Raw genomic sequence first — 16007 nt, forward strand, 5'->3', positions numbered from 1 at the left:
AAGTTAAGCTGTCTGTGTTACTTATTTTGTTATAAAGCTCCAGCCCCTTCCGTGGGATTGTTCCTTTCCAATAATTCAAAAATATATTTACAGTACCAAGGTTGTGCTCCCACTTAGGTCCGTCTGTTTTCATGGTGGCATCGCGTAGTATCACCCCACGCTTTTCAATTCTTAACCTCATTGTACCCCCATTAGAATTTTAAGTCTTCTCCGCGCTCTTTGCTGTGGAGAAGCGACGGATAATTTTACTCCATGTTTTTGGTATATCAATGGAGTTTTTCCCTTCCCTTTCTTTTTTTTTTTTTGCTCCCACTATTTTCCCGTTCACTCTTGGATCACTTATTGTGCGATTACTCGTTCCTACTAAAATAAGTATCTACTCTTTACGATAAGCTGGTTTTCGGATTCGAAATCTCCGTTTTAGCCGTTGAGTCTTTCTTTACTCGGTTACTGGTATTTTCATGCAGTTGGGCTTTAGGCTGCACTGTTTCTTTAAAATTCCTATTAAGATTATAGTTTTAGCTCTGTTCCTATATATACCTGAAATCATTGATTAAAACCTAAGCGTTCAGATCGATATCTAGCGATTAAGGACATTAGCACTGTGTTCAGAGTCCTCTTTTCATGTTTCGGTGGACAAGTCCTATTGGAGGAGACTAAGCTTGATCCCCCCTCTCATTTTATGTTGTATCTATTATCTTCAAACTGTTGATAATTTTGTAATCGATGGTCAAAAGCCCTAAAAAATTCACTTAACATCTAGTTTATTAAATTGTGTCTTTTAAATTCAGCGAGAAGTATGGCATTTCGAACTGTTGTTATTACAGCATATTCATCAAATTATAATTTTTATTTTGTCACTAAAGGTTAGAACACCAGTTCAATAGATTTTTAATCTGGATCAGTTGAGTCGGTCCGCGTCCTAAAGTAACTTTCGGGTAAGCTGCTTAACTTCAATAACAAGGATTAAGCCACAATGTTAGTGATCGAGAATGTTCTACTGCTCTTCCTATTTTCAAGTTTTACAATTACTTCTCTCCATGCGCACAAGTACTTCCTCCGGCAAATAAATTATATCTTGTAGCACACATGTAATACTATAACTACTTTTATTCATACAAATATCAACTAAAACAGTACTTTGCAATTTTATTATAGAACCAAGGACCAGATATATGTCTGAATAAAGTGTGCAGTAACTCCTCGACTAAAGCGAAAGATATACCACACATACTACATTTCAGAAGCAGATCCTCAAGAACCCAGCTAACTCTTCAACCCATCATTGTATTATCGTTAAGGGTTAAGAGTCCATCACAATACAACTCCCCAAAAGCTAATCCACTTAATATCCCAAAGTAGCCAACTTCTTAGCAGCCTCGGTGTCAACAACAGAAGCCTTGGCAGCAGCCAACTTCTTGGCAGCAGCCTTCTTGGCAACGTAGTACTCGTGGGATCTAGCCTTACGTTTGTTCTCCAATTTCTCAACAACTGGCTCGTATTTCCAGCCGAAGGAGGCAGACAACTTTCCTATGGTGGTGTACTTTCTTCCTCCCTTCAATCTGAAGATTCTCAATGCCTGAGGAACAACAACTCTCTTCTTTCTGTCGTATGGAGCTGGAATACCATCAAAGACCTTAAGTCTCTCCAACGCAGCCTCACCTCTGGCAGTCTTGTGTGGAATCATGCCCTTGACGGCCTTGTAGAAAATTCTGGATGGTGCCCTGAAGTGGAATGGACCTCTGAGACGGTTGAAACTAGTCTTCTTTCTCAAGTAGTCGTGGTACTTCAACTTGTTTCTGAAAAGTTCACCAGAGACGTTCAACTGCTCACATCTGACGACAACGACCTTCTGACCGTTCAACAACTCCTTGGCGACAACTGATGCCAATCTTCCGAGAAGATGACCCTTACCTGCAAAACAAATATATACTGTTAGTATTTACCCTTGTCAAAATTTGGTTATTTCTAAGCTTGTTCTATTTTGATCATCAGCGTATCTTTTTTTTCATAGCAAACTTTCTCTACTACCCTAGTCTCATCTTATACTCTCAGTGAACATTAGATTGCGGTAAAGTTTATGTGCCGTGTTGACCAATAAATGCAACTTTTTTTAAGTTCAACTATTCTCTGGAAAAAGTATTAAAAGTATGACATGTCTTCTATCAGATTGTTTTATATTCATATGATTAGTGTATCTGGTGTATAATTTCTTGTTCACATATGTTTTCTAAATCATTAGGTGAAATATTTGACTTCAATAAATGTTTAAGCTGGTAATCAAAATGACAGTTCTGTATTTCGTTTAACTTACCATCAATAACGACAACTGGTTGGAATGTGCTCATTGTTGATCTTTTATAGTTAATAGATGAAGATGAACAGCTAATTAAGCGCTAAGTGTTCCAATACAGGTATAAGCAGAAGCAGATGTATTATGAATCTGTAGTATTTTGGGGTATGAGCACTTGCAAAAAAAAAAGTTTAAAAAAATCGTGAAAAAAAAAGGTCCATGAAAAAAATTCCCCGTAGCACTGACCAAGAAAAATATCTACCGCGAATCTCAACCGCCTTTAGTTTTCGACCCGGCTTCAACTTTTAGAGAGTCGCGAATGCTGGTTATTAGAGGAGTTATGAATCTCCTATCGGGGCTGATTTTTCGAAAATACGGGTCATCCTTCGCGAGGTGTGAGGTGTGGTAAAAAGTGTTCATCTTATGCATTTTGGTGTACGGTTTGTTATTTTTTAGCGTTACGCAGTTTGTGATGAAGTCCCGTCCCGTCTATCGACAAGATTGCAACTCTGCTCTATATTAATCTATAAATTCTCAAGCCAGAAAGTATATTTAAGTATAAGATATCGCTGTAATCTGGTCTCTTTTTCCAGGTAATGTGCTCGAAAATTTTACGCTAAGGTCGTTCATTTTCGTCTGTTCCAAAGTAACTTCGTTATCGTACAACGTTTGGACGTATCCATCAATATGTCTGGAGTTGTATGTTATACCTATATTTCGTTCATAAAGCTAATTAGGTTTGGTTTTATTTGTTAGTATATCTATGACCCAGGATTCTTACGATTTAGTCATACTTACAATCACTGAGATCCCTTTGATTTGTGCAAGCTTTCGAAGCTTTCTAAATATGATTACTATGTGTGCACTCGCTATAATAAGTTGGCCGGTGTTAATATAATGTTCTCAAGCACGGCAATTATGTGATAAATATACTTACCCCTGGTATCATCCTTGAAAAAATCGAAGTTAAAAAGATCGCATAAGTCTTCAATGACCAGCATATCAACTTGTTTTTCCGGATCCGAAGTATTCAAGAGAATGTTTATTTCTGTTTCAAGCTCTGTAATTTTGAAGCATCTCTTATATGATATATGGTCAAGGCAATTATCCGGTATCTTGACCTTTTTAAGAATCTTCTGAAATGTTTCCATATCAAACTCTGCTGATGATGTTATATGCTTCACTTTGTAATGTTTATCTGATTGTATTCTTTCTAGATAATGACCAACTGTAAACTGTAAAAGGGTGAAAATATTGTCACAAATGTTAGTAATTGATATTATTGGGAGACAACAATATTTGATGGTACAAAATATGCGTACCGTAAACCCTGATACATGGTAATCATAATCACAGTGTGCACATACATGTGTAACTGTGTTCTCGAATGAGGACAAAGCCGCCGTTTCAGATGCCATGGGCATTTTATTGATACTTGATGTTATATCAACGATTTTTAGTTAATAGCGAGAGCGTAACCAGATAAAGGATATAAATTGCTTCTAGAATGCATATATCTGGTAGGGTAGTTTGTATACTAGGCTTGTTGTAAGTATGCAGATAGTGTGGTTATCAGATATCCGATGTATGTGTAAATGAATTTAATCTTTCCTCTTTCTTTCGCCGCATACTGAACAGCGCGTCCGCGTTTGTTTTCTTAACTTCTATTTTTTGATTTTAATTAAGCGAGTTAGTACGCAGTAGTTCCAGAAACGGAATCATCCCGCAAGCGATGGGTCCAGGACCGGACCCTGAACTAGTCAGAATTCTAACAATACGAGCAAGATATTTCTACAATTGCATATAATATACGTTTTGTTATTTTCAATCTTATTCTTCACTCTAGAGTATTGTAAAATTGAGCCAGAAGTTATGATAAAATCATAAATTATAAAAGATCAAAGGAAAACTTAGTAAGTATGGTGAAGTGGATGAAAAAAAAATTAAAAATGCTGAAAATGTGCTAGAAAGGAAGAGAAGGAAAGAGAATAAAACTCAAAGATGGCATTTATAAGTGTCTATCAATGGGATGGCGAAATAAAATAGCGGAAAGAGGATGGAAAAGCAGCGGGTAATAAAATCCAGCCATATTACATGATGATGCAGCATCCACCACCATCTGAAGGCGGATTTGTTCTAGAAGTATCCATATTACTGTCATGTGGTTGAATTCTGACTTCAGATGCTTGATTAGATGATGACGTAACTATTTGGCTGGATTCATGCGATTTAATGTTCGCACTAGCTGCTTTATTGATTTTATTCTCCTTCTGAGTTTCGTCAGAACTTTTTCTCTCAGAGCTTCCTCTCTCTGGGCTAATCTCGGAAAATTTGGAGGGTATTTCTGATATACTGGACGTTGCAAGAGATCCCTTCCGTTTGCCCTTCACATGTTCTGGTACTGTTGAACCCTGTAGTCTCTGAGACATATCCAATCCCTTATGTGCCACGGAGGAAACAAATTTTGGCACAGGTGTATTGGATGATGATCCTCTTCTGTTTCCACTCGTTCTGGTTCTAATGAATTGCGACGCAAAATGATCAAACCTACTTTTATCCTGAAGTCCAGCTTCATCCAGTCCATTTGGTTTTACAACTATGTGTAACACGTGCGAAAGTTTTAAATTTAAATCCTTCAAAAGCACATTCGGGTCAAGACGTCTTCCTAAATGTAGAAGTTGCACTCTCTCTACATTCTCTGGCCTATTCGTAATGTCCTCCTGCGATTCTGAACCATGACTCTCTCTTTCTGAAACTAGCTCTTTCCAACGATCGAATATATACTGTCTCAAATCTCCAACTCTGAACATCTGAAAGCTGTCCTCATGGAATCCACATTCTGAGAGCAGTTCTTTGTCTAGCTGTAAATGGACACGATCTCCTGTCACGAACAGTAGCTCGAGTTTTGTATCCAAAATGTTTTGTTGTTCTGTTGCCATTCTATCAAAATAATTATGGGCGTATCACAAGAGCTGTTAAAATAGTTCCTCAAAAAGGTCGGTTCTGTATTAATATTGGTCTTATCTATTCTTCTTAGTCTCAGACGGCCAATTGGAAGGTCTCAGTAACTGAAGATGTACTCCTTGTATCTCGGTCCGAGCTTCCTACGACTTTGCCTGGATTGTACCGTTTTGTAATATACCTTTTATAACTTGGGGTGAACAAAAAAAAAGTATATCGGCAATGGAAAAACAGCAATTGTATGATACGATCAATAATTGCGCGTGTATAGATGTATAATGACAGACGCGGAAGAAAATCGAGCGCTACAAATCCCTCAAAAAAATAGCTAGAAATGAAGCTGCATTATCAAGGGCATAAATAAAGTGCACAAGGTGCTTTGAATGCACTTTGTTCTGCTGATGCATTCATATTTTTGTTCATCGGCATCTAAATACTCTGAATGGGTACGGTGAGTGTTTGAACCAAAGTTGCCGGTTAATCTTGAATTTTATAGTTATTCTATGAGCTTGTTCTTTACATTTTATTTTAGTCTCTATGTAGCTGTTTGTTACATCATTAATGGCGCCATTTATTTCGTTGGAATATAGCATCTGTCTATTTACCATCTTTAGTGCAGCAAAGTGTATTTCATATTTACTTGCGAATTAAAGAGATCGATTTTCGATTCTTCTGGCTCCATCATTTGTCCAACATATGACCTCTTCCACTAAAAATAGTTCCAATAATAATAGCTCAATTAATAGAAGGAAAAAAAATATATATATTTGATGAGTTAACGCTTCCCTGTACAGCGATCTCATCATTTTCTATAACCTTATATCCGCTGAATTTCTTCCAGAAGCATGGTTTATAATAGTCAAGCAGATATATGACACATCTTTATAATGATGATATTCCTGTGAGCGATCTTGTGGATTTGCTCCACCTTCTGCCATTAAAAATCCAGAAGAATATCTTTAAATACTTCTTTACATTTTCGTATTGCAGGGATACAAGATTATATAAGATTTTTGATGGCCTTCATGGTAAAGATTCGTTCAAATCTTTATTAAGAAAATATGTCAAGGTAGTGACAATTTACATCTCTGACTCTGGATATGTGTCCTCAAATTTGGATTCAAATATCTTATCGCATTACTCCAATTTGTTCGACCGTTATCCAAGCTTAACAACACTGGTTATAAAGCCGCATAGTGACATGGTTTTGTCTGATATTGTTGCTGTACATCCATCATTGGTGTATTTCATTGCGACAAAAGTTCAGCATATTGAGATCTTCGATCTCGATGTTGTCGAATTGTACGGTAAACGAATATTTGGTCCAAAAATAGTAAAAGTGGCATACAGATATCGTAAGGATTTACTTTTTCTTAACGAATTGGTGGCAATGAACAATTTAAAAGTACTAAATATTGTTATTGATGATCCTGCGGTCACTAGTTTGAAGACATTCTCAAAATGGTTGTTCAACATCCAGCGTTATAACCCGAAAGTGGAAAAGCTTATTCTATCTATTTCACCTGATGTTAAGCAGAGGCTTACTTGTGGTCATGATATTTTTGCCTCATTTATAAGCATATACTCTAAGTATAGGCAGCTTTCAAATGATGGGCAGTCTTCTTTGATGGTTGAATTACAATACATGTACTTAACTTCGATGGAAGACTCCTTATGTGATATCATCAACGAATGCAAATGTCACACTCTCGATTTAGCATTTGGTGTAAACCCACGAAACATTCTCACAGATCTACAACAATTAAACCGATTATCTAATTTGGTTTCTCTTCGAGTTTCTTCATTGGTGAATCATAAGATAGCCCAGAAGGTTGTTCTTCGAAATGTAAATTTGAGGTCTCTTGTCATTAGGCATTTAGGTTCTGCTATTTCTTGTAACTTCTCAAATTTGTCCGGACTTGAGTCTTTAAAATTAGCACATTGTACCTACGGAGAACCGCTTGTTTTTCCTGACAGTATTAAGGCATTGAAATTGGCACACTCTGTCATCGGTTTTGATCTCAAAAGTATTCCATTATCGTTAAGGAAACTCTCGTTGAGCAATATTTCAAGCACATATCCTATGATCATTGATTTTAATTATGCTAGCAAATTAAAAGAGTTCACTGCTTCATCGTGTGCATCACTTATTATTCAAAGTTTGCCACCATCTTTAAGAGTATTGGCAATTTCATCCATAAAGTGTCTTACTATAAGGAACGATCATTTTCTGTCAGACTGCCAGCAGATCATGTCGTTGTTATTGAATAATCTCTGTGATTCAGCCATTAATCAAATAATAAATTTAAATAGATGGCCATGCAATCTCAAAGTATTAAGTCTTCAATGTGTTAATGCTCTGGAACTATGTGACCTCCCTACTTCATTAACCAAGTTGGAACTCGTAACAGTTCCAAGATTTAGGAAACTATATGTATATATTGGATATTCAAAAGAGCAGGTTGAAAAACAGTCGGATGAACTTCAAGACTATCAGGTGGAATCAGGGCATACCGATTGTGCAGCAATGTTCCTTTACAGCCTTCCTGATTGTCTATGTGATATAAGTTTAAGGCATATGATAAGCGGTAGTAAGCCTAACGTCGATGCAATTGTGAAGAATTCTTTTGAGGACCGATCCTTCACAATATTCGAACAGGCGAATGAGACAATATTTTTGCGTTCTACAAAAAAGATCAAAATTAATATTGATTAATTTAGAAGTTTTAGCAGATTTAAACTCAATTTTCAAGTGTCATTAATTGAATGTGTGTATTATGAATAGGTCAGTTAGACATGGCAATTTTTTTTTAATCAAATGTCACAATTTTTTCTAACCTGTAAAACTAATTTATACGACGGATTAAATACTAATGCTGCTCTGCTCAGTTATGAAGAAATGGCATTCAATGGAACTCGCTGTAGCATAGTAATTGTGTATATGTTCGTTTCCATTCCCGTTACATACTATAGTTGATTTACTTTTTGTGATTTTTTAATGCTGACTAAAAATATGTTAGGCAAATGCAAGAGCATGCACTTGGATGGCAATTGAAAATCATGTTTTAAATTACCTTCGAATCTTTTTTACATTACATTTAGGAATTCTGCGTAAAGATACATGTTCAACAGGGATACCATACCCTAAGTCATTCAACAAGGTTGTTATTCTAATGGGATTCTTGTGATCTTCCACGGTTATTGTCTAAAACAGAACTCACATTAGGTGTGGTAATCTCGGTTATTGCCTTGGAAGTGGTTCTATGTACTTCTAAAGATATATAGCTACAATAATTTGTAATAGATCCTTCGATATTTATTATGCTTCATGAAGTATTGAATGGTAATACCGAATGGAATGTTTGCTTTATGTATTAATGATCCCAAAATATATATTATTAAAGATTTGTCCTATTTGTGCATGTGCCGTAAAAGAAAGTACACGAAGATTTCCTGTCTAACATCACAATATACCTTCAAATCATGCAGTATTACTGTTGCTATATTCTGTTGATGAGCGAATATTATTATTCTTTATTATCAATCCTCCGCTTTTGAGAAAAGTGTTCCAATAAGTAATTTGTAAAAATGTTTGTATCCACGTAATAACGCTAAAATTTAAAGCTCGAATTCAGTTCATTATATATACACAACTTACTCGGAAGGGAAGGTAAATTGTCGGAACCTATGAGTTATAATAATGTTTCATATGTTAATAACGCATAAAGGTTCAACTGGTATTTGATTTATAATATGTGAATCAAATTAATGTTCAGACAGATAGAAGAAATAATTCGCGGGGAAATTTTTCCTGTGAAATAAATTTCTCCCTAATCTACTTTCGGCTGAGAATGACCTATTCCACTTCTGCGGAAAAATATCTCTTATATGTATGTACTACTTTTTCCTTATATACTATGTGTCTCTTAGAAGGGACGACGACTTTATTGTGTAATTTGCAATACATATTCATATAAGGAAATCCATCTTGAAGTGAACCTTCAGCTGAAACCAAGAGTAACCTTCGGGTTCTCGCTGGATTACAAACGTGTTCGTAAGGACCCTATTTTGTTATGGGGGTCATTCTATGCAACAGAAGTCTTTTCTATATCCGAACTATATGGCCAATCCCGTTCATAACCTTGGGCATCTGCGCGCTCGGTAGTGCTACGGCACAGAGATATGTGAGCAATTAAGTAGATACAAATGTCACACGGGATTTATATACTCTGACATGGCGTCACAGACAGGATACTCAGTTTTGCATAAGAATTGTGGTTCGCGACACTATTAGTTTTTCAAATACTCTTTCATTTCGGATCGGCGAGAATTAACCCTTTCCAGGGAATTTTCACTAACAAATTTTTCATACGGTTTTATTGCACCGTGTGGGAAAATTTCTCATTGGTCAATTTAGGTCGACAGAGGATTTTTCTTAGTTGCATAATACTTTTGTGCTACCTAGGATTAAGATCTAGCCTAATACCTCTAAAATTCACAGATTTACAATTGCAAAATCTTCTCAACTACTTGCAAATATTATCAGGCACTACTGTTCAATTTACCAACATGTACTCAGCTTCCAATTCAACCGAATCTTCTCAATCATCAGAACTTCTTCGTAGCCTTGTTAGGGCTATAACCAATACTAATGAAACTTTGAAGTTGATTCATCAGGATCTCGCTGTTAAGCGTCTTGACCCTGAGAAAATCAGAAAGACGGTTAAGGAAAGTGTTGTCCCTGCTATTCATTTTTTGCGGGACGAAGATGGACAATGTAGTCCTATGGTGTTCATTCGCTACTTAAGTGAGCTTAGAAGTGCTCTAAAGGACTATGGTTATGAGCAGGTCTGTGCTAACTTTGCAGAACAGAAATATGACTCCGTCTCTGACGAAGAGGAGTTATTCACGAACGAGACTTTGAAACAAACAAACGATGGCTCTGTTTATGTTATGTTGAGAGATTACTATAGGAAATCTCACGGCAAGTATCCATCCGCAGCAAAGATGTTGAATCTTTTACGTGACCGACACTCGACTATTAAGCATAGCAAGCAGTCTTATCTTAAGGCCCTTGCAAAACTTCGGTATGAAGATTATACCAAACCCTTTTTGGACTACTTTAATCTAATCGATGACTTTATTAATGCTATTAAGAGCGACGGTTACAAAGTCGATGATGATGATATCCTAGAGGCATTGAAACCAGGTGTTGTTAAGTTGTGCGAGAACGATCGAAACGAACTCAATCAAGTTACTACACTAACTGAATTTAAGGAGTGGATCATTAAGGAGGTCAAGATCCAACGTGTCCCTAACAGGGAGGAGGTTCAGATCCCAAAATACTTATTGAAGGGTCTTTACCATTCTCAGACCGACTCTAGCGGCACACACAACAAACAAAAGCAATATTCTTCGAAGCACGGTCAATCTAAAGGGCAGAGTCAATCGAAGAAGGACTCACCCGAGAAGAAAAATGTTCACAACTTCAACTTGAATAATCACAACGTCATATCTGATCTTGAATTATTGGGAGGTGTTCCGATGTCAGGTAAGAACTTACCGAGTTTCGTCTAATCTTATACTTATTGATGGAGGAGCGGGAATTAGTCTTACCGGGCACAAGGAATGGTTACATGATTTTGTACCACTTACAGAATCCGACAATATTCAATCAATAGCCTACGATCATTCAACGAAAAATCTAGAGGGTCTAGGCAGGTTGATCTTTAATTATACTGGAAATTTACTCTCAGTTGATGCTTATTATTACGAGGGTGCCCCAACTATTCTTTCAGAAGACGATATAAACAAATGTCCAGAGTGCAGTACTCAAATCTATCATCATGACTTCGGAACTACTTCTCAAAGTTATTCGAAGGTTCTAAATGTTGGTGAAGAGTGCATACAGCTTATTCAAATCGACAAGCTATGGTATATTCCTGGCGACTACAACCAATTCATTGTTGGCGGTGGTCAAATGGCAATCAATAATTTACATTTAAAACTAGGACATGCCAATACAAAGCTGATTCGAGACTCTATCTCTCACGGAACGATCTCTGTTTCCAAGGAGGAGAAAAATGAGCTAAAGCACACAGCGGATCATGGTTGCGCAAGATGCTTACGGGCAAAAGCGAGACGTGCTGATGCAGTCGAATATTCTCGTGATTATTATTTGCGCCCAGTACCGTTTGATATGGTTTATACAGATGTTTGTGTTGTCAATCTGCACGCTAAGAAAGGCGACCAAGGTTACTTTGTTACTTTCAAGGACCAGTTTACGAAGTTCACTACAATTTACTTCCTGGCTCATAAGAATGATGTTACCGCGGCGGTCGCCAAATACTTGGATTGGGTGGAAAATCAGTTCAGCGAACAAGGGTACAGAGTGCACAAACTCTATTCTGATAAGGGCACTGAATACCTGAACGCTGCAATGAAGACACTTCTTGAGCGAAAAGGTGTGGAACATCATACGACCTCAGGATACATGTCGGCATCCAACGGTGTTGCAGAACGGTTGAATTTGACAATAATGAATGACACTCGTGCTATGTTACAGGCTGGAAAAGTTCCTAACGCATTTTGGAAAGAGGCAGCGTCATATTCTATCTTTATACGCAACCACCTCTACCAGAAGAGCATTGACACTAGTCCAGTAATGGCACTGGGAGTGAAGACTCCATTGAAGGCAAAGGATATACATGTTTTTGGCGAATATTGCGTTGTTACTCAACCTCCGGATTACTTACCCAAGCTTCACACTAGAGGTAATGAAGGAATATATTTAGGATTTGATCCAAACACTTTTGGCTCTCATGTCTTTGTTCCAAACACTCCGGGAGATTTGCGATTTGGCAGTCATGTTTATTCAAGGAGCGTGAGTTTTCTCAAGACGCCCATGTTGTATGTGGATTACTGCTTGAATCATCGAACTTTGAATGATGACCCTCTTATGGAACTTTATGATCCGCGTTTTCAAATATTTGCCGATCTAGAGTCAGAGGAAGCACCATTAAGTTGCGACGAAGCAGCATTGCTTGCTGACGATCAGGTTGAAAATGATTTAACATTGTCACCCGCTGTCGAAAGGACGTCGCGTATCGATTCAAGTATCGACACGAGACCTGCTACCCCTGAAGATGAGTTGATAGACACTCGCCCTAAAGAAAATATTTCGAAGGCTGGAGCGCTCACTACGTCTTCCCTTGCTAAAGAGGAAATAGAAGCAGAACCTCCTAAGGTTACAGACGATACCATTGTCATTGATACCTCACCTGGAGATACTCAGTCTTTCCACGAGTCGACGGATCATCCTGGAAATTTAAGTACGGATGAGTCTGACAACGAYCCGGACTGGACCCCTGACAACGTCAGTATGCAAGACTCTTCTTCCGAGCCTGAGGATTACTCAGATGACGACTCACGTGAGCTGTCTGATGATGAACCTCAGACTAACCAGGCCCCAGACGAAAGAAAGGATGTAGAAGGTACTTCTCTTTTCGACCTGGATCCAGGAGATCATTCGACTTCCGGAATACACTACAAGAAACTTCCACCCGAGGTAAGGGTCGAGGCGAAGAATCCCGGAAAGTCGCTCGTTAGCCAAAATGCTGGTAGGGCTAAGCATCCAAAGCGTTCTCGGAAAAGACGCGAGGGTGCACAGAGCGACAAGTTGAATAAATCAAATGGTCGCTCTACTAAAGGTGGTAACACTACTACCAATGGTAGAGCAAATTTTAAACCAACTGTTGTTTCCACTGCAAAGGAGTCAGGGGACTCTTTGCAAACTTTAAATCCATCGGATAGCTTCGGTAAGCATGTGAAAGTTGGAGTTTCTGATACATGCAAGTTAGATGCATGGACTGAAGACAATCAGAAGCCGAAGGGTGCAGATCCTGTTAAGGCAGGGATCGAACAACGAAAGCATACGGAGCATTCAGTCGCACGTACTATAACATCAGACGACAAGAGCGCTGGCAGTCAGCTGATGCCAAACTCTTCAATCAAGCAAGCCAAACACGGAGATAAATCACCTCAAGATTACCCACATCCTCCAAGACTCGATTCCGGAAAAACGAGCAGTGAGACGTCTTCTTCCGTGGCTGGTAAAAAGTCTGAAGTTACATCTTCTAAAGGGAATAGCTTACCATCGTGGCAAGGTCGTAATATGCGTTCATTGAATCGACCATTAACTAGAAAACGTCAATTTCATGATGATGGCGATCTGGACCGATATGACAGCACGGTGCCACCGATCGGCACAGGTAGATCTAGGCTGAAAGCAAAAGGCCGCTGGCGTTATGCGGTTAAACACAAGAAGCTCAAGGTCACCCAAGTGTTGCTAAGTGATGTTCACCTGGCAGTTACACCAAGTAGCTACAAGAAGGCGATAAGCAGTAATGATGGAGCTGCAAAGTGGAAAGCAGCAATTGCTGATGAGTTTAACTCTCATCGGAAACATTGCACCTGGGATCCCAAACCTATTATTACAGATGATCCTAGAATTTTGAGCCGGACGGTCTCCACAGGTTGGGTCTTCAACATCAAGTCAGATGGTCGGTTCAAAGCGAGACTCGTTGCTCACGGCGACCACCAGAAGGAGTCAACATACACCTTGACTTTTTCCCCGACACTTCGACCTGAGATCATGAGGAGCATTCTTGCTCTTATTGCTACACAACACTGGTTCATGGCACAGTTTGATGTTAAAACGGCTTATCTTAATAGTCCAATTGATACCGAATTGTACATCTATCAGCCACAGGGCTATCATAGTTCTGTCAAACCTTCCGATGTATCAACCGGTAAGAGGGTGGTGTACAGGCTTAACAAAGCCTTATATGGTCTCAAGCAATCTGGAAAATTATGGCACGAGACAATCAAGGCATATTTGGCTAAGATTGGATTTGAATATTCGAGCCCATTTCCTTCCACATACATTCATAAAGATGTCAAGGGAAAAACAGATTGCGTGRTTGGTCTATTTGTGGATGATATTATTATAGGTGCATCGACCAAATCTATTCTTGAGAAGGTCACTAAGCACTTACAGAAAGCTTATGAATTAAAGATCATCGAACAAGATCCAAAGACATATGTTCAAAGATTTTTAGGTATAGATCTTAAGGTGGAGAGACTTAAAAATGGTCGTGTTGGAAGAATTAGTTTATGTCAGTCCTCTTACATTGAAGAGTTTGTTGAGAAACTGAAGATTGAGATGACACGAAAATGCGCTACACCGTTGAGTCCTAACTTTTATTTTGATATGGATCAACACCCGTTGAAATTAACTCAAGAGGAATTGGATAAAAGAGTTACGGATTATAGACGCAAGATTGGTTGTTTACTTTATGTCTCTACTATGACTCGACCAGACATTGCTTATGCAGTTGATTATTTAGCAAGATTCTCTACTTATCCACATGATTTAGTAAGAGAACAGGTGATTCACACAATTCGATATCTCTATTTTTCGAGATTCAGGACAATTGTTTATCAGAACACTGACGCCGATAAGCTTAATCATCTAATTTGCTATTCGGATAGTGACTATGCGCAAGATCCAATTACTCGTCAATCGATGAATGGTTATTTTATCATGTTTGCTAATGCGCCAGTTCATTGGAGAAGTCACTACACTCCACTGGTGTGCAAGTCTTCTACCGAAGCTGAATTACAAGCCATCAATTTCTTAACTGATGAGTTAGAATGGTTCCATCCTTTGATGAAATTTATTTCTGCTTATCAAGGAAAGGTTCATTGTCCTGAGTTACTAGTCGACAACAAGTCTGCCATAGATACAATAGTCTTCGGTAATTTTTCGCCGAAGGCAAAGCCATATGCAGTCAGGCTTAAATGTCTTGAAGAGAGATTTAATCGAAAGAAGTTTGTCATCAGGCATGTTGGCACAGAAAACCAATTAGCTGATTTGCTTACTAAACCAATAACTATCAAGGTCATGGATAAACTAAGGCACATGCTTATTCAGATGTTACAAATCAAGGGAGCGTGTCGGAACCTATGAGTTATAATAATGTTTCATATGTTAATAACGCATAAAGGTTCAACTGGTATTTGATTTATAATATGTGAATCAAATTAATGTTCAGACAGATAGAAGAAATAATTCGCGGRGAAATTTTTCCTGTGAAATAAATTTCTCCCTAATCTACTTTCGGCTGAGAATGACCTATTCCACTTCTGCGGAAAAATATCTCTTATATGTATGTACTACTTTTTCCTTATATACTATGTGTCTCTTAGAAGGGACGACGACTTTATTGTGTAATTTGCAATACATATTCATATAAGGAAATCCATCTTGAAGTGAACCTTCAGCTGAAACCAAGAGTAACCTTCGGGTTCTCGCTGGATTACAAACGTGTTCGTAAGGACCCTATTTTGTTATGGGGGTCATTCTATGCAACAGAAGTCTTTTCTATATCCGAACTATATGGCCAATCCCGTTCATAACCTTGGGCATCTGCGCGCTCGGTAGTGCTACGGCACAGAGATATGTGAGCAATTAAGTAGATACAAATGTCACACGGGATTTATATACTCTGACATAAATAAAATTTTATCCATTGCATCATACAAATTATTATTAGCATTTATCATAATTTCTTTTTTATCAAAGAAATTAAAGTAAAATGAGAAAAATAAGCCAAACACAAACAAAATTCAGTTTTTATGTGCATAATTGACTACTAGTATATATATATTTGAAATCTTTTTTTTACAACGA

The 16007-nt window shown here is 38.0% G+C and overlaps 3 protein-coding genes across 3 annotated transcripts; 1 reads left to right on the forward strand and 2 right to left on the reverse strand.

Moving 5' to 3' along the window:
• Positions 1-1345: 1345 nt before the first annotated feature.
• On the reverse strand, positions 1346-3717 carry BRETT_003745 (uncharacterized protein; the record flags this gene model as incomplete). The annotated part of the gene is made up of 6 exons (XM_041282250.1): positions 1346-1914; positions 2315-2329; positions 2556-2571; positions 3092-3162; positions 3231-3528; positions 3616-3717. The coding sequence occupies 6 exons, from the start codon at positions 3715-3717 to the stop codon at positions 1346-1348; spliced, it is 1071 nt and encodes a 356-aa protein (XP_041136089.1).
• A 666-nt stretch (positions 3718-4383) lies between these two features.
• Positions 4384-5232, reverse strand: BRETT_003746 (uncharacterized protein; the record flags this gene model as incomplete). The annotated part of the gene is made up of 1 exon (XM_041282251.1): positions 4384-5232. The coding sequence occupies one exon, from the start codon at positions 5230-5232 to the stop codon at positions 4384-4386; it is 849 nt and encodes a 282-aa protein (XP_041136090.1).
• An 893-nt stretch (positions 5233-6125) lies between these two features.
• On the forward strand, positions 6126-7970 carry BRETT_003747 (uncharacterized protein; the record flags this gene model as incomplete). The annotated part of the gene is made up of 1 exon (XM_041282252.1): positions 6126-7970. The coding sequence occupies one exon, from the start codon at positions 6126-6128 to the stop codon at positions 7968-7970; it is 1845 nt and encodes a 614-aa protein (XP_041136091.1).
• Positions 7971-16007: the final 8037 nt, after the last annotated feature.

Source organism: Brettanomyces bruxellensis, chromosome 6, assembly GCF_011074885.1.
Source record: "Brettanomyces bruxellensis chromosome 6, complete sequence".
NCBI classification, from domain to species: Eukaryota; Fungi; Ascomycota; class Pichiomycetes; order Pichiales; family Pichiaceae; genus Brettanomyces; species Brettanomyces bruxellensis.